Source organism: Chroicocephalus ridibundus, chromosome 4 (assembly GCF_963924245.1).
Source record: "Chroicocephalus ridibundus chromosome 4, bChrRid1.1, whole genome shotgun sequence".
NCBI classification, from domain to species: Eukaryota; Metazoa; Chordata; class Aves; order Charadriiformes; family Laridae; genus Chroicocephalus; species Chroicocephalus ridibundus.
In genome coordinates this window covers 75,049,637-75,071,825 of record NC_086287.1, presented here as the reverse complement: position 1 = coordinate 75,071,825, position 22,189 = coordinate 75,049,637, and the positions used below count along the sequence as shown (strand labels likewise).

Below are 22,189 nucleotides of genomic sequence, written 5' to 3'. Positions count from 1 at the left end.
ATTACAGTGATGGAAAAACATAATCCAAAATGGTGGTGAAACTTGATGCCTTACATGCAGCACGTAAATGAGTCGCACCACAAGCGCTGATCAAAATGATTTAACTGTGAGGAGCTGGAGAAGGGCTCCTTGCAGGCTACACACGCCGCACTGCGGGGTGGATGCAAGTGCAGAATGTGGGGGTGGGAGCTGCGGAGGAGTTGCACAGTGTGCGGGGAGGCCGGGCCTACGAGCTGGGGTACGGCAGCCCTGGACCTTTGGGGAGCCCTGGGCCTCCATGCTGGGGTACAGCCAGGCCCCAGCCTTTGGGGCACCCAGGCCTCTGAGCTGGAGTATGGCAGTCCCAGGCCTTTGGGGACCCTGGGCCTTTGAGTGGGGGTATGGCAGCCCCCAACCTTTGGGGACCCTGGGCCTCCACACTGGGATACAATGGCCCCTGGGCCTTTGGGGACCACAAGCCTCCGTGCTGGGGTATGGCAGCCCCTGGGCCTTTGGGGGACCCCAGGTCTCCACACTGGGGTACAACCTGGCCCCTGGGGAACCAGGCCTCCATGCTGGAGCACACTGGTGGGGTGCCTGGACGTTTGGGGAGCCCAGGCCTCTACACCAAGGTATGGCAGCCTCTGGGCCTTTGGGGGACCATGGGCCTCCACGCTGGTGTACAGCAGCCCCCAGCCTTTGGGGAGCCTGGGCCCCCATGCCAGGGTACAGCAGCCCCTGGCCTTCGGGGAACCCGGGCCTCCATGCTGGTGTACAGCAGCCCCCGGCCTTTGGAGAGCCTGGGCCTCTAAGCTGGGGTACAGCAGCTCCGGGCCTTTGCGGAGCCCCAGGCCTTTGGCAAGCGCAGGTCTCCATGCTGGGGTATGGAAACCCTGGGCCTTTAGGAAGCCCGGGCCTCCGAGCTGGGGTCCTGCAGCCCCGGGCCTTTGTGGACGCCAAGGCCCACAGCAGCCCGCTGCCCCAGCCGCACACCCCGCCTCGTCCGCCGGCACTGGGCGGCTCGGCCCTGCACTGCTGTGGCCGAGGCAGACCCCAGCGCCGAGCGCCCGGGACGGGAGAGGGTGGATCCCGGCTGACAGCCTCCCTCCGACCCGGGGCGGGGGGACCGTGTGCCCCCGCACCGCCTCCCTTCTCCGCGGCCTGAGGCCCGAGCGGCGCGGCGGGGCGGCGGCGGGACAGGGAGCGGGGCCGGGCGCCGCCGGAGCATGCGCGGGCCGCGCGCGTCACGGGAGCGGGCGAGGCCGGCGGGAGCGCGGAGCCCCGGTGCCCCCCCCCCACGGTCCCTCCCTCTCGTCGCCGCCGCCGCCGCCGCTCCCGCGCCTCCATTCGGCCCCGCCGCCTGTGACAGACCCGCCGCGGAGGGGAGAGCCGCGAGCACGGGAGAAGGGAAGGACCCTCCCCTCGCCGCCAGCCCTCCTCCTCCTCCTCCTCCTCCTCCTCCGCCGCCTCCGCCTCCCGGCCGGGAAGAGCTCGCCCTGCCCGCAGCAGCGCCGCTGGATGCACTGAGCGCTCGGCCGCGGGGAGAGGGGCAGGAGGGAGCCGGCAGCCCCGCCGCGGAGGCGCTGCGCTGCCCGGAGCCCCACGGCCAGCTGCTTTAATTCTTTTATTTCACCCAAATTTCCTTTCCTTCCCCCCCCTCCCCTCCCCTCCCCGCCTGCTGGTGGCTGGCTTTGCCCCTGCCTCCTCCTCTCAGCCCAGGCGGCGGCGGCGGCGGGGGCTGCTCGCTTTTTTTTTTTTTTCCCCCCTATTTTTTTTTTTTTTTTTTTTTTTAAAATTTTTATCGCCGCCATGGGATGTACCCTGAGCGCCGAGGAAAGAGCCGCCCTGGAGCGGAGCAAGGCCATCGAAAAGAACCTGAAGGAGGACGGGATCAGCGCCGCCAAAGACGTGAAACTCCTCCTGCTCGGTGAGAAGCCGGCTGTCCCCCCCCCACACACACCTCTCCGTACCCCCTGAACCCCCCTCACCTTCCCCGGGGCTGACCCCCCCCCCTCGCTTTTCATTTCTCTTCCAACAGGGGCCGGAGAGTCGGGGAAAAGCACCATCGTGAAGCAAATGAAGTAAGTGCCGCTGCGCCGGGGCGGGGAGGGGGTGTGGGGGGGTTGGGGGTTCGCTGAGGTGAGTGAGGGCCGCGGGCGCCATGTTTACCTGAGGGGACCGGCGGGGAGGGAAGGCAAAGGGCGGGGGGGGGGGGGGGAGGGGGCGGCCCCCCCCGCCGCCGCCGCCGTTCCCGTTGCTGTTCGGGGCCAGTGTGGTGCTGAAGCGTCTCCCGCTGGCCTCGCCCCGCGGCTTGGGGCGGGGGGGGAGAAGGTGGGCTGCGAGCGGCCATGGCCGCTCGCAGCCCACCTTCTCCCCCCCGCCCCAAGCCGCGGGGCGAGGCCGCGCAGATGTCCCCGTGAAAGCGGACCGCTGTCAGTTAAGCTTAATGTCGGGGTGTTATCAGCCGGCTCTGCGGATTTAAAATCAAGCCTCCCCCCCCGCATACACCCCCCCCTTTTTGTTTACCCTCTCCTCCTTTTAATTAATGAAAGGCCGCCCATCGACCATTAAATCCTGCGGGTTGCGGGGGGGGGGGGGGGGATCCGTGCCCCCTCCCCCCCCCCCCCCGCCCTATCCTCCTTGGGGACCAGGGTTGCTTGGCGAGGAGGAGACCTGGGTGTGGATGGGGTGTATGGAGGCGGGGGGGGGGGTCCAGGCTGCTCCCCGTATTCCCGTGAAATCGGGGTGCTTTTGTCGCGGGGGGGGAGGGGGGGGCAAGGTCCCGGCGGGGCTGGGGTTGCGGCTTTCAGGCGGTTGGCGTGGTGGACAGCGCCCAGCGGGGACTCGAACCGCCGGCAGCGCTGTTCGGCCGGGTTCGGCTCCTCCCGGCGCCTCGCTCGGCTGCCCTCGTAGAGGGCTCGGGAGAGAAGCCGAACGGGCTCGGAAATAGCCGAAGGGGCTCGTCGCCGCTCGGCGAGCTGTTGCCCCGCACTCCCGTTGTGAGGGTGAGTGTGAGTCTCCGTGCGCCACGGGGCCAGATCTGGGCCTTCATCCCGGCTCCTCTCCATCCTGGGTGGCTTAGCCGGGTGACCCGGATATTTCGCTTATCAACTCTTGTGGCCGCTGTGCCCAGCGCTCGGCGGTTCGCAGGGGACTTCAGCCATCATCCCCGCCCCAGGCGGTGCTTTTCCCAAGGCACTGCGGGGCTGGGAGGAGGTCTGGCTGCGAGGAGGCTCGCCTCCAGTGCACGGCAGTCTCCGCAGCTTTTCCCACCGACATTTGTGTACCCGACTTCTGTAAAGGCACCGAGCTTCCCCTTCCACGGTTTGAAAAGGGGGCTTTCCACCCCCGACAGCTGGAGCTGGGGCTGGGGCGGGGTGGGTTTGGTTTGCACTTGTTTGCGTGCGGAAGGTGGATCAAGGGAGATGTTACTGCAGATGAACACCAATAAATTATTTAATCTCTAGGAACTGCTTCTGCAGAAGCGTGCTGGAATGGCGGGCGATGGGTTTTGGTTGAAGGGAGAGGCTGTAGGTACCACAATAGCAGTGCAGCAGCGCATACACACAGAGCCCATGGGCGGGCGGGAGGGCAGGCGGTGACCACGCTGGCTTACACAATTAGTGTACAGTGACTCTTGTTTTCCAAAGAGCAGAGCTCTTGTTTTTTTGAAGCAAATTGCATCAAGATAATGACCTGTTTGCTGGACTAGACCAGGATATTGAGGGCTGAAATATACGCCATTTTATATATATACATTTATATTTTTTATATATATATGTGCATATATATATACACATGCATATATAATTTTTATATATATTTTTTTTTCCCCCCATGAAACAGTGTTAAGGTAATGCGTGCTAGGCTTGCAGCTTTGTACCTGACTTGAAAATGCTGAGAAGGCTGCTACGGTGAAAGGGCTCGTAGTGTCGGCAACTGGGAGGCGTCCGTCAGTGTGGAAACTCCAGTGAAGTGTGTGGAGGCTGGGGTGGGGACAGCGGTGTTGCTATGAGCACGGCAGCAGGCATCTGGAGAGAGCCGCGCAGCTGTGGGCAACCAGGGAGAGCGTGATGTGCAGGGAACAACTCGGGGAAACGAAGATTTCTGAAAATTAATTTAAATATAATGTAGGCATTAGCATTTCACCTGGTCAAGCTCCATTAGACAGGCTTGCTGAGAACCTAATGAATTCTTAATAAAGATTAAATCGCATGTTCATTAGATTTTGATGAAAGAGACTGCTATTTTATTTTTTTAATACAGTGTTATTGGTGTGCTTCTAGACAATAAATCTCATCCTCATGAATGGCTAAAACAACTTCACACTTGGTTATTGCCTGAAAATGAGCACAGGAATCTGTAGAGAGGTGAAAAAATGCTAAGACAAAGGAACAGAGAGCAGACATGGTTACGGAGGACTAAGAAGAGGTTACATGCTGTCCAGTTAATCCTTGAAATACTAGGAAGCGGGAGAAGAAGTGACAGGTAGAAATTACAATAATTTGAGAGTGTGGTCAGGATGGGGATTAGGATTTGTAAAATTAATTAAGGACATTTTGTTGAAATATTAAGAGATACCTTTCAGCTGGTGAGCGGGGAGTTATCCAGCAAAGAAAGAGGCACTGGTGAATGGCAGAGAGGTGGAACTGGAGGCTCATCTCAAACAGGGGCAACGCAGGCTAGGAATGGCATTTTTTTGGCACCCAAGGTCATTTTGACACCCTTAAGCCTTGAGTTTTGATTACACCCATTGTGGCTGATAAGGTTTGCGTTGTTATTTTTTTCACAACCAGTTCTGCAGTTCAGATACTTTCACCCATGCCTTAAAATGCAGGGTCAGGACCAAGCTAGTCAGGGCAACAGTCCCGAAAGGCTTGCCATGCAAGCCAACGAGACTCCGGAGTGTGCCACAGTGTTCAGAATCAGGCTGTGACCAGGTTCTATTCTCGCTCAGCTTAAACTAAAAACAAGCTTTAAGCAAGCAAATCTGGGGCCTCCTTTGAAGATCCAAGCCAGAGGGTGAGAGTTAGCACATGGGAGAAATTCACCTTCCACTCCTACCGCCCCATCTCAGCAAATTCACTTTCATGTAGGACTGCAATGGATGTCTACATTTTTTAGATCTTATATCTTGAAATAAATGTTAAGCACATGCAGAATTTGGAATATGTGATCTTCTTTTCTGGAATACCTGGACTGTAACATGGAATCGAGACTGCTGTTATTGTATGATATTTTTTTGGGGACTTATACCTCTAGTCAATGTGTTTGTTCATCAAAAGCCCCAGCCTAGGAAGACACCAAGCATATCTCTGTTGCTACTCAGCAGAATACTTAAATACGTGCAACGCTCCAGTGGTGAACAGGGATGGACTATTTGGATGGGGACATCATCCACTGCCATCAGCGTGAAGCTTCTAGGGAACTCAGTGTTTAATTGCGCTAACGCAGAAAGGGTGAGTTGGCTGGCATGGCTTCAAAAACAAGGTCCTGCCACCTATTCAGCAGCAGCCATTCTGGATGGTGAGCCTGGACAATATTTCACCTTCCCAAATGAGGGGTTAGGGATGGATGTGGCATTCAGGAGACATGGCTTCACCTGCCCACAGGAAAAATCTTGGGTTTGGGGGTTTGGTTTTGGATTTTGCCTCTGCAGAAGCAGCAGTTTCTGTCCCCTGCTGAGCTGGGAGCAGAGAGCTGGGTCCGGCTCCCTTTCTCAAGATGCCGAAGCTTCCAGCCCTGCCTGTCCTCCAGCACAGCCGTGTCTCACTTTGCCAGCAATGCTGGCAGTTCCTCTGTTGGTAGACTTCTTTGCTGTGCCATTTTTTTTTTTTGCAAAATGCTTTTGTTATCTATGAGAAGGATGGGAATATGCAATCAGGAGAAAAACACACTAGAGTACAATGCTCATCTTTAAATATCTACTATCTTCTCCCCAACAGCCATCAGCCCCAATAGCCATCTGATATATTGTTTTGACCTTTTTCAAAAAGCCCCTCAAAAGAGCCCCAGGCTCTACTTGCTCCCCGCGTAAGTGAATTACTTATAATCTAATGAACTTCTTCGGAGTGAGAAGCAATCCCCGCCCACTGGTTTTACAGCCCATCTCAGCAATTTGATGGTAAATGCCATTGAAACGAAATGATGTGTTGTGAACACCCACTTGAGTGCTCTTTGCCGCAGGTCTGCGTCTCAAAGCTGCAGTGATTTCACACTTGCAGCCCCATTTCCCCCCGGGAACACCTCACCCCATGGGGGCTTACAGCGTGGGGCTGCTTCGCTCTGTGGCGGGGAGAGGACTGTGAACTGCGGCTTCGTGCTTTGTCCCACTCCTCAGCACATCAGGTCAGGCAGAGCCCTCCTTCTCCTCCCTTCTCTCCTGCTCTGTTTTCCAGGATTTCTGTGACTTAAGGCCCAAAGTAGGGCAGCGACAGGCTGCGCCTGGGCAGTATTTGAACTGGGTTTCAGTAAGCAGGGGAAAGAGCTGCAGCCTTTCTCACAAAGTTGTGTCGTTCTCCCAAGACCTGCGCCGGTGCGCAATGCCCTGGGTGTGGATTTGGCACAGTAGGTACGGCATACTGATGCTCTTCAACCCCCGCAGAGAGGCTACTCTGGTGGGGCTGATTTGGCAGCGAAACCTGTATCTGGTGGTGAAGCGCCTGCTGTGGCAGTTCTGGCGTGTAGGGGTGGCAGCTAGTCGGTGCGTTGCCTGCCTGGAGGAAGGGAGAGTCTCCGGCCAGGGCCTGAGAGATCATCCCAGTGGAGTCTGCTGCAGGAGGGGGCTCTCCCCTCGCTGCAGCTTTTTTCCCCCCACCTCCTTCCCAGACGCTTTCGTGCATCCTTGGATGCTGTGAGTGCCATGTTCCACGCCCTGCAGTGGCACGGCACAGCGACATCGCCTCTGAACCAGGCAGGATGAGTTGGGAACAGAGGAAAGCAAGGCTGTTCATTTTGGCTTGTAGTTACAAAGAGTAATCATGTTTTCAGCACTTATTTCCTTCCTTTTGGATTATTAATTGTGCTTATAAGCCAAAACATTAACAACCGGAGTTCATTCTTTTATACTTAAGGTTCTTGTTATTAGACTGTGAGAGATTTCAGAGAAAAGCAGTAACAATATCAGCAGGCAAGACGGAATGCATTTTGGGTTTGGGTTTTTTCTTTTTTTCTTGACAGTTCTTAATTTGTTTCTTGTTTTAGGGACTCATAAAAGTAAAAATATCTTTTAGCGACAACAGTGAACTGCATAGCTTCTCCTCTTTCAACCTAGTTTTAAAACCTTAAAAGAAATCTGCCTGTCATATTCTGACATGACACATCTAGTCCTGTTGGAAATGTTTTAGCAATCTAATGAGATGAAAGCGGTTCTTTTAATGAGTTCTGAAGAAAGAGACAAATCTGCTGCACAAATGTAACCAGGGATCTGTTTTGTTTTGTGTTTGGCTTGGCTAACCCTGAAGTTGTACGAGACGTTAGATTGAGTCATGACAAATGAAAGAAGGTTGTGGTTTTCCTCTTCAGTCTGTCCTTTCCCATCCGTCTGGGATACAACTTCGTATCTGATGTGAGTTCTCCAGTATGCTTACTTGGGGAAGATGGGGAAGATAATCAAAATGGGGGAGGAATGAGAGAGAGACAAATAATGGAGGCAGAGGCACTGTGTTGGCTCTTCTGCTTGGTCTGGGCAAGGGAAAGAGTGAAATGAAGAAACGCTTCACTGCTGGCTGAGGCAGGAGCAGGTTGCTGCTGGTCACCCGGAGAATAAGAGCCAGGCAGTCAGTAATGTCTTACAGACTCGTAATTAGCTGCCTGTGGTAGAGCTAGTTTTCTTCATCCGCTTTGCAGAGTTACAGCCTACCCCCTGTAAGTACCAAGTTCCCCTTGTTTCCCCTGGATCTGTAGGATACCCAGGCACAAATGAGTGTTGAAGCTGGTGGATTGGCAGCCAGAAAGCCTGATGCAACCGCAGGGTCTAAGAACTCAATTTTGCAAACTTCTGAGTTCATTCACCTCCCACTCAAGCCATGAGGAAGGTAAAAAGCTTTTCATAGGAGCCAGCAGCAGTTCACGGTGCACAGAAGGGCCTGTCCTCTGTACTCTGAAGTCCATGGTTAAACCCTGAGTGCGACTGGGTGCAGAAGACAGGATTTCGTCCTTTATTCATTGTGACAGCGTGAAGGAAGAGAAGCTCTGGCAGAAGAGAATTGGCAAAACCTTCTTCTCAAATTCAGGTGGCCAGGGTATTTTAAGAGTCTTGTCACTCTTCCTGGTGCAATTGCAAATCTTGTGAGGTTTGTGGTTTTCTGTAGAGCCTGAAATTGCTTCTGTGGAGCCTGGACTCAAATGATGACTGGGCGAGCTCCATTTTCAGGGCTTCTTTGCTTAGTTCTCTGTTTTGTTTTTGAAGGAAAACTCTCAGCTCTCCTCACTTAAAAGAAACGTTATAAAGTAAATGTCCTTATTCGAGCCTAAGAATTGGAAGCAAAATAAAAAAGAGAGCAAATGAAGACACGGAAACCATCTCAATTGCTTGGTTATTTTTGAAGCCTGTTTCCTATTTTTTATTTTACATTAGTAAGATTGAAACCAGCAACCTCACTTATTTTGAGTCAGTTTGAATGCTACTGACCCCAAATCCTCCTTTGATCTCACTGGACTTAGGATCAAATTCTTCCTACACTGAAAATGATATCTGTTCAGTCTGCAATTTCTATGAGATCTGATTAATTTCAAATGTTTGTGTGGCACTTGCTGGGATACTGGAAATGGCTAAATTTCATTCACAAAAACAAAACCAGGAAACAAAGAGGTCTGGAAATCACATTTTAAAACGCATGGGCACATTAAACTTAAGGCCATTTTTCTTGCCTCAAAAATTCCTTTATTTCATTCTTAGAAGGAAAAACTAATGATTTTTGCCACAATTTTCCTAATGCTGAAGAAATGCTCACCCTCATGTAAACCCCCTCCTAAACCGTTAATTGAATCATTCTCATTTTATTTTTAAGACCATTCATGCAAGTGGCAGATGTGGGGAGGATGGGGGATTACAGTCTTGATTATAAGATGCTGTTAGGATTCTGCCTAAAATCGGAAAATGCAAAAGCCTGGAAAATGCTGGATAATGCGAAGCAAAGGAACTGATGGTTTTCTAGTGCTGAGCAAAATGGGAGAGAAAGGTCCTTTAATCCAAAGCTCAGTCATTAATGTGATAATAAAATAGAACTCTTGATGGAGGCATTTCTTAGCTTACTGATAAAAATGCTTACCCTCCCCAGCTTTCAAGTTAATTGAGAAAGAGCTGAGGAGCCCTCTCTCAGGAGGGAGCCCAGGGAACTGTGTAGTAAGCTGACATCACGCCTATTTTCAAATTGCTAATCAATAATATTTTTGACATTGAAAGAGGAGGATTGGCAGAGCTGAAGCTCCTTTGTTTTCCTTGATTCTTGGGCATGTCCTGCTCGGCTCGGTCACCAAAAATTATATCGGTTCATCAGCAGAGCCTTCATCCGTGTATAAAACCTGAAAGCTTAAAACAAAGGAGCTGAAGAGAGAGAGAAAAAAAAATGGTGTGGGTAACACGGGGTCCTCCCATGACTTAATGAGTTCGGGCCATGGCTAGTAGTACAGCCCCTCTTCCCCATCAGGCCATCCTGTGGGATTTTGCATCCTCAGGAGCCAAAGACACTTTGCCATCTATTCTGTTTGATACAGGATAACTTGTGCAATCTTTCCACAGAAATTCTGTGTGGTTACCATTGCAGGAGTTGCTTTTGGGGAGAGGTTGAGAGGCGCCATTGAGTGCGTTGAGGTTCTAGTCGCTGTTCTCTGAGAAAAACCTAAGGGTCTTGGCTGACTCTCTTTAGGATTGTGGCGTTCAGGGAAAACTGGGAGCAGGTTTCCACAGAAGCAGGATCCAATGCTGGTGGGAAATACCGGGTTTAATAACGAGGAAAGGGATTTTCTTCTCTTTGGCATGTGCTTTATATAGAAATGCAGGAGGAAGTGTTTCACATTGGGAGGCCACGAGAGGTGTCTCCAGGAGCTGCTTCTGTGAGCAGAGAAGGGCTCAGCAGGCTTTCCCTGGTCCAGAACACCCTACTCCGGAAATACCCTATTCGGAGAATTCATCGCCCCGGTGTTAGCACTGGAATGCCGGGAACGGACGTTTCACCTCTGTGTGTGTCCCTCGGCTAAAACATCCCCCCACAGTGCTTGAAACGTCCTGAGAGGCAGAGCAGTGACTCAACACGCTTTGGGGCTCCCCAGCAACTTCAGACTTGTATTAAATGCTCTTGTCTACAAGAACATCATCAACAGCAACTTGTACGCACCGAAAGAGTCTGGTACAAGACTTGGAGCATTTCTGCATCAGCTGCGAATCGTTACAGAAGGGGATGCGAGAAGAACGGGCCTGTATTGAGGAAAATACCACTTCAATGATAAAAATGTATACTACCTCCTAGCAGAATTTGGTGTTTTATCCTCTCCCTGTTAGAGATGATTGGAGTTAGTAGCTCCAATTTTAAAGCATTAAACAAAAGTGCATAGGAGAGGCTGAGCGCACAAAATGGATGTTAGGCAGAATAATCTAGATAACAAATGAGAGGTTTTATTGCTAGATTTCTGGATCCGTGGTATGCAGTAGCTTGCAGTGATGTAGCGATGTTTCCTCACTGCCAGTACAGTGATCCTTATTCTTTACAGCCCTGTTCTTCGCCTCCTCGGTAGCGTGGGCCTTGCTGTAATCCAGCTCCTGCCTTCATGGCAAAGGTGGTAGAGTTGATCTCATTTTGACGGCTCTCAGGGAAATAGCACCGTGCTTCTATTTCTGGAGGAATTTTGCGTGGAGCTGGTGCTGGCCAGCTCTGGGTATCCCTGAAGTTCGTGGTGAGATTTACAAATCATTTCCAGGGCACCATGACGTGGATGTGCATGTCCTAATTTGAGATCGCGGTAGATGAACCTACCTGAATTCGTTGTCTTCTCGTGCTCCTCTGTGGCTGGCGCGGCAGGGCACATGCTCCTCCACAGCATGGAGCTTTCTGCTTCGCTTCGCCTGCAGGATCATACCATCCTTGTAATGAGATTTGAATGTAAGGAAGTCAGGTTGGCTACTTAAGTAGCACAGAACGGAGTCGTTGATTCAGCATATTTTGGGAATCTGTTCTTACTTACTCCCAGCCTCTTTACATCTGTAGGCGGTGCAGAAGGGTACTACGGGAGGGGCAGTTATAGCTCACTGCAGCTAAAAGAGCTCTTTCCACTGGCCACGTAGGTCTGCGTGGCCTTTGTGAGAATGAGAAATTCATCACGTGTTGGCAGGTTGGTAGGGTGCGCTGATGCCCATGGGGTGGGTGCTCCTTTCCAAGGTTAGGTGCGGGGGCGGGGGGACCCATCTCATTGCCTACAGATTCTCAAACGGGCAGATATTTATCACCGTAATGTGTGTTCCCCCCGCCGCAGACATTGCAGAGCCTTTATCATCACACTTCATCAGTAACACGAACACAAATCACTGGGATGAAAGAAAATCGCCATGATGAACGCACACCTCAGAACGTCATCATACTGTTCATTTATCACCAGTCACCCTTTGGTGATTAATTATTTAGCCAAATTGGACAATTTTTTCCACGTGAGTGAGAAGATGTTGACTTAATAAAGCAGAAAGCTCCTAGTAGCATGCCCTTGTTTTCCTCAATTTAGCTGTATGATAAATTTATACTCTTCTGATTTACAGCTCAGCAAAAACCCCGAATATCAACGTGTTACTTTCAAGGTGGTTGCTGCCCGGCCAGTTCTTCATCAGGAAACCCGATGCTACTCAATATGCACATTTAAGATGTTTAAATTGAACGCTAGATACGTGAGCTGGTGGTCCTTGGTTTGTTGTCTGCATCTCTGCATGTGCAGAGCCGAAGGGAAACCCTGGGGAGGAGGAAGAGGAGAGTGCTTTGCCAAATCCCGGCTTGAGGGTCGGCATTGCTCCAACTGAGGACATCAGGGTCGCGTTAGAAAAGAGGAAGGGCCCCCAAGACCCCCATCCTGCCAGCAGCCTTGTGCTCCATAGGAATTCCCCAGCAAGCGTGTTGCTGGGACCAGCCAGGTCACCGTCACCATCCCACCTCGCCTCTGCAGTGAGGCGGGATGCGCAGGAGAGGTGAAACCTGCTGTTGGCACTGGGGCATCCAGCTACCGATAGGGAATCAAGGTTTGCTGTGTTCCTTGGCGATATTGATGTCTGCTCAGTGTATTTCACCGTAGCTAATTATTAAAAGAAAACACCACCACCACCAAAACATATGAAATACCAAGAGAGAGCCCATAAATCATAAAGAATTAGAAATTAGTAATTTTCATATGGTTCAGTAAATAATTCAGAATTTAGGCTTTATTTATCTTCTGCTTTTTTATTTATCTACTTCTTCTGCTTACCCATCCTTTTTGAGAAATAAGTTTATTTTTAATTCATATGTGGATAAACAAATTGCAAAGTTTTTCCTACATGACAGAGCATGAAAATTGCATTATTACACTTTTAGTTCTGATCAGCGAGATCAAATTGTACTATTTTTTTCCCATCGGTGATCAAACAAATAGATGGGGCCTTCTGGCATAAACAGATACTCAGGATTCAATTTACTTCCTGATTTTTTAAGTACTCCTGCATGGGACTTTGAAATAGCTTTTTGGAGTTTCCAGTAAAAAGTGGAAAAAGAGGTAATAGAAAAAAATGTCCGTAACAGTGATACAAACCCAGCCAAAGTGGTGTATTTAAATTCCATGGTAACTGGATAAATATATTAAGATTTTTAAAATAACCAGGATCATAATGTTTTTATTGGCTTGCTCATCATCTTGGGCACAAGCCCGTGCAGCGCAGAGCCTGTCTGAAGCTCTCTAACGCATCCCCCTGCCTCTGTTCTCCAGGAGAATCCTCCACGTTCAGCAGAACCGTTGTCTTGACCCTCCGGAAGACTCTCTTGGTGCTTAGCTCTCCGCCGTCGGTTTTCGGAGGCGCTGAGCCCCACTGCCAGCTGATTTCAGGACAGTAACAACTGCTCAGCGCTGCTGACAGCGAGGCCACGGGGCGTGCGGTGCTGCCAAATTAGAAACGCTACTAATCTGTATGTAGTTAAGTCCCAGCGTTAGACATAGCTCATGTTTCATTCACGCTCGGGTCCCAAACCCCAGAACAATTGAGTTTTCTAATAATGTGCACGTCAGCATCAATGGGCTCAAACAGCACTGGGTTACTGCACACGAATAGGTTTGCGTGCAAGAACCTAAGCTTTGTTGAAGACCACAGCATCTCTGCTCGTGCCGAGCGCTGCCCAGTTTGAGTCTCGCTCCGTGTAGCCAACCTTCATCCAAATATTTATTCTGTTTCTTACACCTCTTGCAAAACGCAGATGACGAAATAGAAGATCATTTTGTCGCGGCCTTTTTCATGCCACCCTCATTTCCTTTTTTTGCCTCAGGCGCTCTCAGGTGCCAGCTCTCAAATTTATTTCACTTGTAGTTATTTGCCACGTTACTTCTATCAAGAGAGGAAAAAATACTGCCATGTTTTAGGAAGTGCAGGTTTAACTGTAGCCCTTTGTCTGTGTATTTAATCACTTCAAGAAATGAGGTTGTATGAAATAATTTGGGACCAAATCTTGCCCATTCCCCCCTCCGAATCTGAAACGTGGTGTTCAGTTTCGGATCTTCTGAACCAAGGGGTAAACCAGTGGTAAACTGGAGCCACTGAGGTGTTCGGGGCTGGCGCACAGGGTGAGCAAAGGGAGGCTGAGGGGGCTGAGGAAGAGAAAGATGAGAGAGGGACAGAGAGGGACAGAGAGAAGGTGGAGCCAGGGTCTTCTTAGAGATACCCAGAGAAAGGACGGGAGGCAACGGACACGCGTTTCATGGAAATGAAGATAGAATATAAGGAAAAAAATGCTTCATGGGGAGGTTGGTGCAAAGGTGGAACTGGGCCCAGGGAAGTGGAGAATCATCATCCCTGGAGATTTTCAGAACTCAGCGGGACAAGGACCTGTGCGGCCTGACCTACCCAAGACGGTAGCTCTGCTCTGGGCAGGCACATCTAGCCCAAGTTACTCAATGATGCTGTGACAAGAAAATCCAAATTAGTCTCCTTATTCAGTGTTCCCGACTTCTGTTTTAACCGAAGAACTACCCCTCCATTTGGAAACCAGTTGGGGGACAATATTGCCCAGCATTACCCCTGTTTGCCCTTAGAATGCGTAACAGGCGAGGCTTAGCTGGGAACATCTGGTTACTGGTTTTAATTCCCCTTCACACCACTTTGGTTTGTTCCTTTGCTTCTGGGTGTTGTTTCCTTGCGTTTATCCCAAGCAGCATTTCGCGGGCAGCCTTCTGAAGTCCTGAGCTGGGGTTTGAATCACATCTCTGTGAGTTGGCGGGGTGGGTTGAAGTCACCTCTGCCTGTCCCTGCTCAGCTGTGGCAGTGTGGCGATGCTCGTAAGGTGATGTATGGCTGTGCAGAGAACCAGACTCCGGCACCGATCTGGGTTAAAATAACTAACAACAACAACAAAAAAAAAAAGCAGAAAGAAATGTCCATCAAATGCTCCCATAAGGCAGCAGCGTACTGAAGGTTGAGATGCAAGATTTTATTGAAAGATGCAGTCACTCCTGGCTAATTCTGTGTGTTCAGGCTTACTTTTTGAGGGAAAATCAGTCACATTCAGAGACTTTGAAAAGTAGTTTTCAAAAGTCTTCCTGTACCCTTAGGCATTTTTTTTCCAAACCAGCCTTATTTTCTCCTATCAGTTGCTGTAAAAGAAATGCAAATCTTTCGCTGGCTTGAAATTTCTGCGTTGTTTTAAATAAATTTCCTGTGATCCATAATGCAGTGAAAAAGAAAGTGCAGCCGTTTGTTGCTGTTTCAGTGTATTTAGACCATCTTTTATGCTTGTGGAGGTCAAATCCATTTAATCTGGTTATGCTATTTCAATCACATTTACATTTTTAATGCAAAGCTCAGGTTTGCTTCACACTAGAATGATCTCTCTAGTTTTGTAACAAGCTTTAGTTGTCCTGGGCTTTGGAGAGTTCTCTCTTTTATTTCCCCTCTGCGTTAGACACAGTCTTTGTCATTTGTAAGGTAACTTTCCTCCACTTGAGTTGCCAAAATGCGGCAGAATCCTGATTGCACAAGTGGCGAACAACATTTTCAAATTCCATTTTATCGGGAGCAAATGTTGACGCCTGCATTAAAAGCCTGGTATAGCTGTGGTTAGCCTAGCGGTGGTGCCCGAGGTGGTTTGCACAGGTCTCTGCTGCCCTTCAACGGGAAGAACACTGCATGCAGAATCACCATCTTCACCCGGATCCCATTCAGGCACTGAGCTATCCCAGCGCTCCCCATGCCTCACAAGGGCTCACCAGTTCACACCTTCAGAAAGGCACCTTTTGTGCTCTTTTTGTCTAAGTAAAGCAGGCTAGAAAGTCCTTCTTGTGAAAGATATTTGTCACATTCGTAGCCTCACAGAAGCTCTAGAAGGAACCTGCCCCATCTCCCTTTCCGCCATAAGTCTTGCGTTTCCTCTTTTCCTTAAATGAAGCTTTCACACAATAAGCCTTTTTCCCAAGAAGAAGATGCTTTGTGTTAAGTACCTTAGGAAATAACAAAAAACCGCACCAGAGTTTACTGTTTTCTGAAGCCCCACTTGCTTCTGAATTTGAACCACCACCACCACCATTGCCTTTTGCACCAGTGACCTTCAGGCTTCAGCTGAGTTCTTGCCTTGTCCCCTGAGGGGATGGCAGTTGAGGCCCCAAATACTTATTTTGTTGACTTGTAACATCACTCAGAAAGAAGCAGGAGAGAGATGGCCGGCCTGGCAGAGGTTTGGCACCACCAGTCAAGACAAGAACTTAGTGCAGACAGGGAAATGCAGACTAGAGGCAGAAAGAGACAGAGCTTGATCTTTAAAAGCAGGAGTCAAATGAGGAGTCATGCTCAAGTTCAGGCTCTGGGTAACAAACCGAGGTTATTTCCTAAGCAGTCATCCAGAAGACTGACAACAACTTGATACAGCAGTGCCTGGAATGGACACTGACACCTTTGTGTGAACCTTGCTCAAAGCAAGTGCCGAGAAGTGGTGGATCAGAGCTGTCAGAGCTGTTAAGAAGGGCAAAGGCTGGCAGGAGAAACGGCATCCCCCTGTTCGCAGTGTTAGATGTGCGTGGTAGGATGTGACAATAAGAGAATGCCAACAAGAAGAGAGATCCTAACAAGCCCCCTTTTCCTGGTCAGTCTCAAAGACTAATTTCCTAGATGAGGTTGCAGAAGCAGGACCCAAAACTCTGGAGGGTAAAAGACAAAATGATACCATGTGCTTTGCCCTTCGTAAAATACATCCTTCCATGACCAACACTAACGCGCAGAGGAAAAGGAGAGTAACTGATTCAAGTCAGCTTCAGTTACAAGCAAGCCTTCTCCAATCTGATTTATTCTCTCCTAGGAGACCTCCTTCATGTAAGTTATCATGAGTAGTGGTCCTGACTGTAAGCGGAGAGACACTGGACCATTTGCCCAAAGTTCATGCAGTATATATCCAACAGCAGTGTGAGGAGTGTAAAGATAAATGCAAACGTACATAGGAGCAGCAGCAGATCTTATATCCAATAGCAAAGTCATGCTTAATTATTAATGACTGAAGTGCTGTAGTCTTTCACTTAGCAGCAAAACATACCCTGGACGTCTCTCAGGTTATGTCAGATTGACAGAGCATCACTGTCAAAGACAATGTCAGCTTTTCAGCAAGGGATCAAGTGCCGTGTATAAGAGCAAGAAAGGTGAATATGCAAATGAGAATTTCGGTTTCCTCTGAACGCTATTTGGATAAAGAGCCAGGAATTCCAGGTTCAAGAACTGATGGATGGAAGTTGCCCTTGTCATGAACAAAATATGAACAGCTTCAGAATAATGAATTACAAGCAGAAACTGTGCTAGTCAGTGATGGAGCAGATCGTGGAAAGGTCATTTTGTCCCGCTCCGTCCTAATGCAGAACTCTTCTTGATCACATATTCCTCAGCGTTTTGTGTGATTTACTTGTAAATGACCTAAAGGCACCAAGATTTTCACAATTGTACATCACTCCTAACTGCAGATCGATTTTGCATGGAAGAACTTTCTCCAATAGCGTGAAAATTTTGTCTGAAATTTCCTCTCGCTTCTCCTAATCACTTCTGAGCGCAGAACAGCTCTTAACAATATCAGCTGTTGGAGTAGAAATATGAACTGGTGGATCTCTGGGCTAAACTGTATCTTTCCTAGCCTTTTTACCAAAGTTTGGATCGAGAAGTTGATGGGGCTTTCCATTTCCCGTCCTGAAGATTTCCAGCGCGAGAGAGGCTGTCCTCAACCACAGACAGGAATTGTTCCGTCCCCACAATGGAAGGAAGGGGTTGGAGGAAGCGATACCTGTTGAAGGTGGAAGGTTTCGGTGGTTACATCTCAGATCCCTCTTCGTAAATTTGTAATAGGCTGCGCCAAAGAAAGCAAACTCCAAGCTGAAAGAAAGATGACGCCGATGGCAAACGAGTCTTAAGTAGAGAGGTGGTGGCCAGACTGCACTTTGAGCGCTGGCCTGCCAGGAGCTCAAGGCAGCTTTTGGGGAAGATGGAGGAGAAATCTAGAAGTAGATCCTTTGGAATGCAATTTCAAAAGCGCTGGCTGGCTAGGCTGACCCAGAGAAACAGCGGCTGTGAACCCACGCGTGGCTTTTCGTCCTCTGCGGTGACAGAGGCGTAGCTCTGCAGTGCTCCATGTCTTACACGTGTTTCAGAGAGAGCAGCAGAGTTAATAAAGAGACTGGTCTTTCTGAAAAGCAGGCTTCAAGCTTCACAGAACAAGCATGGGTGTTATTTGCCCTCGCGGTGGTTTTCTAAAAGTAGAAGATGCCCAAGAACTTGCTGTGTCTGCAGCTGGTGCTTGCCAGAAACGCTTGTATGATCTATATGGATGAGTGGAGAAAAGGGGGGCAAGAGGGGGAAAGGCCTCGGAGGGGAAACAGCTGAGGAGATACAAATGAAAATTCAATTAAACAGAAGACAAGGGAAATTCAAACTAGCACTGACGCTCTGCTCAAGGCTGCTGACGAGTCTTGATTTCACCTCTAAATCTAGCAAACGAAGGCGGCAACAGTGAAGAAAATAAATGACCACCCTGGAAGGAGCTAAATTAGATGACCAGGAAGATAAAACCATTAAAATAAGGATCTTCTTTTATGATATGCCTAGGGCTTGTAACAAATTCAACCAGAACAGTAGATCTTGGCTTGTAACTGTTCCAAAGCTTGTCCAATGTAGGAGAAATTTTTTTTTCCTAAAGGACTGAGTTTATTTGCCAATTGGAAGATGTGACGTGGACAATGAATGTAATCCCCTCTTGCTTTCCACCCTCTGTAGCCATCAAAATGATGCTAAGTGGATATATTAAAATCAGAATGGTGGCATTTTGCACTCCTTTTACCTTCTGCCCTCAGCTACACTGGTGTGGGGTATAGAAAGCGTTCTGGTGTGGTTGTTCTGGTTGCTACTGGTTTACTGTTTTGTGAGAGAGGCGTGCAAATGCTCGGAGTCATGAGCGCTTGTAGCAGAGAAGCTGAACAGGCTCTTTTCTCTTAAGATAAACTGTCATTCCTCCAGAAAGTGGTTGTCATCAATTTATTGCAGCCTTATTTTGCTCTTTGCCAGCTGTGTGAGGAGCACGTTCAATACAACCAGTCATTCCAATAGCTTAATTTCTCCCATAAGTATTTTGCTTCTTTTGGGGTGTCACCACAGTCCCATTTAAAAGCCTGCTAATAGTAATTGAAAGCCATTTTAAGCTTGCATGTAGGGTTTGAGCTGTGCTTTATTTCTGTAAAACAGAAATAATAGTTAGCTATGACAGATCCTAGGAAGCTACACAACAGCCAGGGCTACCACGCTTTTGGAAACCTACACTGTTAGAAGAAACTCACAGTATATAGGCTTGTTCCAGAACCCAGTGAAATGAATGTGGATCTTCCCAAGGAGTTCAGGTTCTGAATACAAAGCGTCGTCAGCAGCGGCCAGGAAGAGGTTCGACACAGAATAATCGGGAGCTTTGCCTTTGCGAAGAGGGTGGCTGGGTCTTCACCCCGTGTTTAAGCGGGATGTTCTTCATCCTTCTACGCAAGGCAAAGGGCAACAGAAGTGAAAGGTGCTGGCTGGGTTGGACCATCTTGTGTTTAGACCAAGTGGTCTTCTAGACCACCAGCTTTGTTGGGAAGGAGAAGTTGGCCGATGCTCTCTGTTCAGTTCCTCGTTCTTAATTATTTTAGCTGATATCATCTATATGCTCCGTCAATCCCAATGAATGGCATTTGAAACGTCCAGACCGAAGTCATTACATTATCGCATTCAGGCCAGGCTTTAAGTAAAAGAGATTTGGCTTGTTCTTCACACTGCTTGGCCCCTGTCCCGAATGTACTACCGTTGTAATGGAGGATTATCTGCACTGGAGGTTTTCTTCATTTCCATTAGGAGAAGAAATTTCATTCAGCGCAGCAAAGGCAGCCTGAGATGGCAGGAGGAGATCGGCTGCACGCTGACGCCTTTGTTATCTGACGGGCAGAGCCTGACATCCCCTGACACTGCCGGGGGCTTGGCGAGGGGCTGTTATTTATTTCAGTGTGTGGAACACATTGTTTTCCGAAAGGGAGGAGAATCAGCCCTTTATTGAACAGGAGTCACTGGGCAGTGTAGTCACCGAGCCGTAGTAGCTGGGGTTTGTTGATATAGTTGGCTTTTCAGCAAGCGCCTTTGTTGGGCTTATCTTTTCTTTGAGTCTGCATCTCTCTGGTGGCGTTTAAGGTGGATCCTTGTCTTTCCCCAACCCCTCTGCCTTTTTCTAACATAAAACTGCGGGGACAGAAACAGACTCGCATTTTTCAAGCTGAGGGCTCTCCATAAGGCCCCTTCCCTGAGATACACAACAAACTTCTCATCTAGAGACACCATCTGTCCTGCCGTGGGTTGCCTTAGTTCAGTGGGTTTCTCCAGTCGATGTGAATGGCCCGTACTGCTCTGGTAGGCAGCATAAGCTGGTTTCAAGATTGCACTACACCCACGCAAAAAGGGCTGCTGCTTGCCGGTTTACAGCAAAGCTGCGGCAAAGCACTGTGGCCTCTTCTTCATCGCGTAACCCCTTGTCACAAGCCCCATGACACATTTGCGTTGAAGTGGAAGCCAGCCGGTATAGTAGCCTCACGTCTTCCTAGAGCCTCGACACATGGTCCCCCCCCCGGAGAGACACCATACGAACATAGGACAAACTCCGGGAACACTTTGGAGCTGAGACCAGTCTACGCTGAATTCACTTAAATGTTGAGAAAAATCAGGCTTTTGTTTTTGGTGTTAAGCACTTTACCAGCAGCAGGGCAGGTGTGGAAACCAGGAGGAGTTTTTCTCTTTGGTGTCAGGGAAGCTTTAACCTAGCCTTGTGTGACAGATTCATCATACAATCATCCCAACATGGCCCAAGGGAAGCATTTTGCAGGGGCTTGATCGCCCCAGAAAAGTCTTCAGTTTGGAAGCAGAAACCTACAGGTGAATGAAGAGACATCAGTCTCAGACTCTGCTCTGGACCAGTGCCTTACAGGGCAGTTCCTCCAAGACACAAACCCAAAAATGGAAGAAAAAACTGCTTTTGTCTGCCAAATAAATGGAAACCTGGCTACAAGAGTCGTCCAGTGACCCTACACACACAGCCGCCTGCCCTTCCCCGTGCTTGCTCATCTCATCACTGCAAGGCTGCAGGTGCGGGCAGTCTGCAGATCAGGCGTCGGGACCGAAGGTGCTCCGCAAGCTGGCACCACACTTCAGAGTAGGGTTTAACATGTGCGTTCTCGTGCTCAAGACGAAATTCAGGTTGCTATCTTGTTAGGGTGGCTGCTAAGGTAAAGATGCAGAGGGCCAGGTGACTCACCAGCCAGTTCACCAAGTGTTCTGAGTTCTTCAGCTAAGAGGTTCTGCTATAAATAAATTTTTGCATGGAGGGGAGAATATATAAGCATGCGGATTGCTTTTACTTACCTTTTTTTATCCCAGAAACATGACAACAGGAAAGCAGAAGGGGCAGAGTATTTTGTCATGTGGCTATAAGGAATAGCAGTAAAATGCTGTCTGCTGACCAGGATGGAAGCGTGACATCAAACCCCAAAATGAGAGAACTTAGGATCTGTAGATTTGTGCTAAGATAACCGATTCAGTGCTTGACGTCTCGGAGCTAGTAGATAAATATGCTGTCTCATGGATACCCAAACCAATTTCATCTGATATTGAACTTTCCATTTCCAGTTGATTTCTTAGGTTATGAATCTTTTAAGTAAATCTATCTGTGGGTACTGCAAAACATGGGAAAACAGGGCTCTTATCGCAGCTGGGGGAGGAGAGTAGTCTGGTTTTTCAATGCCTGCACAGAACAGTCTGAAAGCATCCTTGGCCTGTCCAGCCTCGCTGGGGTGCGGAGGGCTCCTTCGGCCATCCCAGGAATCATAGAATCATAGGGTCATAGAATGTGTTGGGTTGGAAAGGAGCTTTAAAGGCCATCTAGTCCAACCCCCTGCAGTGAGCAGGGACGTCTTCAACTAGATCAGGTTGCTCAGAGCCTCATCAAGCCTGGCCTTGGATGTCTCCAGGGATGGAGCCTCCACCACCTCTCTGGGCAACCTGGGCCAGGGGCTCACCACCCTCAGCGTAAAGAACTTCTTCCTCACGTCTAATCTAAACCTGCCCTGCTCTAGTTTAAACCATTGCCCCTCGTCCTGTGGCTACATGCCCTTGCAAACAGCCCCTCCCCAGCTCTCCTGCAGGCCCCCTTTAGGGACTGGAAGGGGCTGGAAGGTCTCCCTGGAGCCTTCTCTTCTCCAGGCTGAACCCCCTCAACTCTCTCAGCCTGTCCTCACAGCAGAGGGGCTCCAGCCCTCGGATCATCTTCGTGGCCCTCCTCTGGCCCTGCTCCAACAGGTCCATGTCCTTCTTGTACTGAGGGCTCCAGAGCTGGACACAGGACTGTAGGTGGGGTCCCACCAGAGCAGAGTAGAGGGGCAGAATCACCTCTCTGGATCTGGTGGCCACGCTTCTTTTGATGCAGCCCGGGATGCAATTGGCCTTCTGGGCTGCCAGCGCACATCATTGGCG

At 49.4% G+C, this 22,189-nt stretch overlaps 1 protein-coding gene across 2 annotated transcripts in view; it reads left to right on the top strand.

Annotated features, from left to right (window-relative positions):
- The first annotated feature begins 1,170 nt into the window (after window positions 1-1,170).
- GNAO1 (G protein subunit alpha o1) overlaps window positions 1,171-22,189 on the top strand; it is a 163,125-nt gene continuing 142,106 nt past the window's right edge. Inside the window, exons 1-2 of one of the 2 annotated variants that reach the window (XM_063334223.1) lie at window positions 1,171-1,906; window positions 2,018-2,060. In XM_063334223.1, the coding sequence (XP_063190293.1) occupies window positions 1,789-1,906; window positions 2,018-2,060 (161 nt within the window). In that variant the 5' untranslated portion in view covers window positions 1,171-1,788. The remainder of the gene's footprint in view (window positions 1,907-2,017; window positions 2,061-22,189) is intronic. The other variant, XM_063334224.1, reaches the window with a different exon arrangement.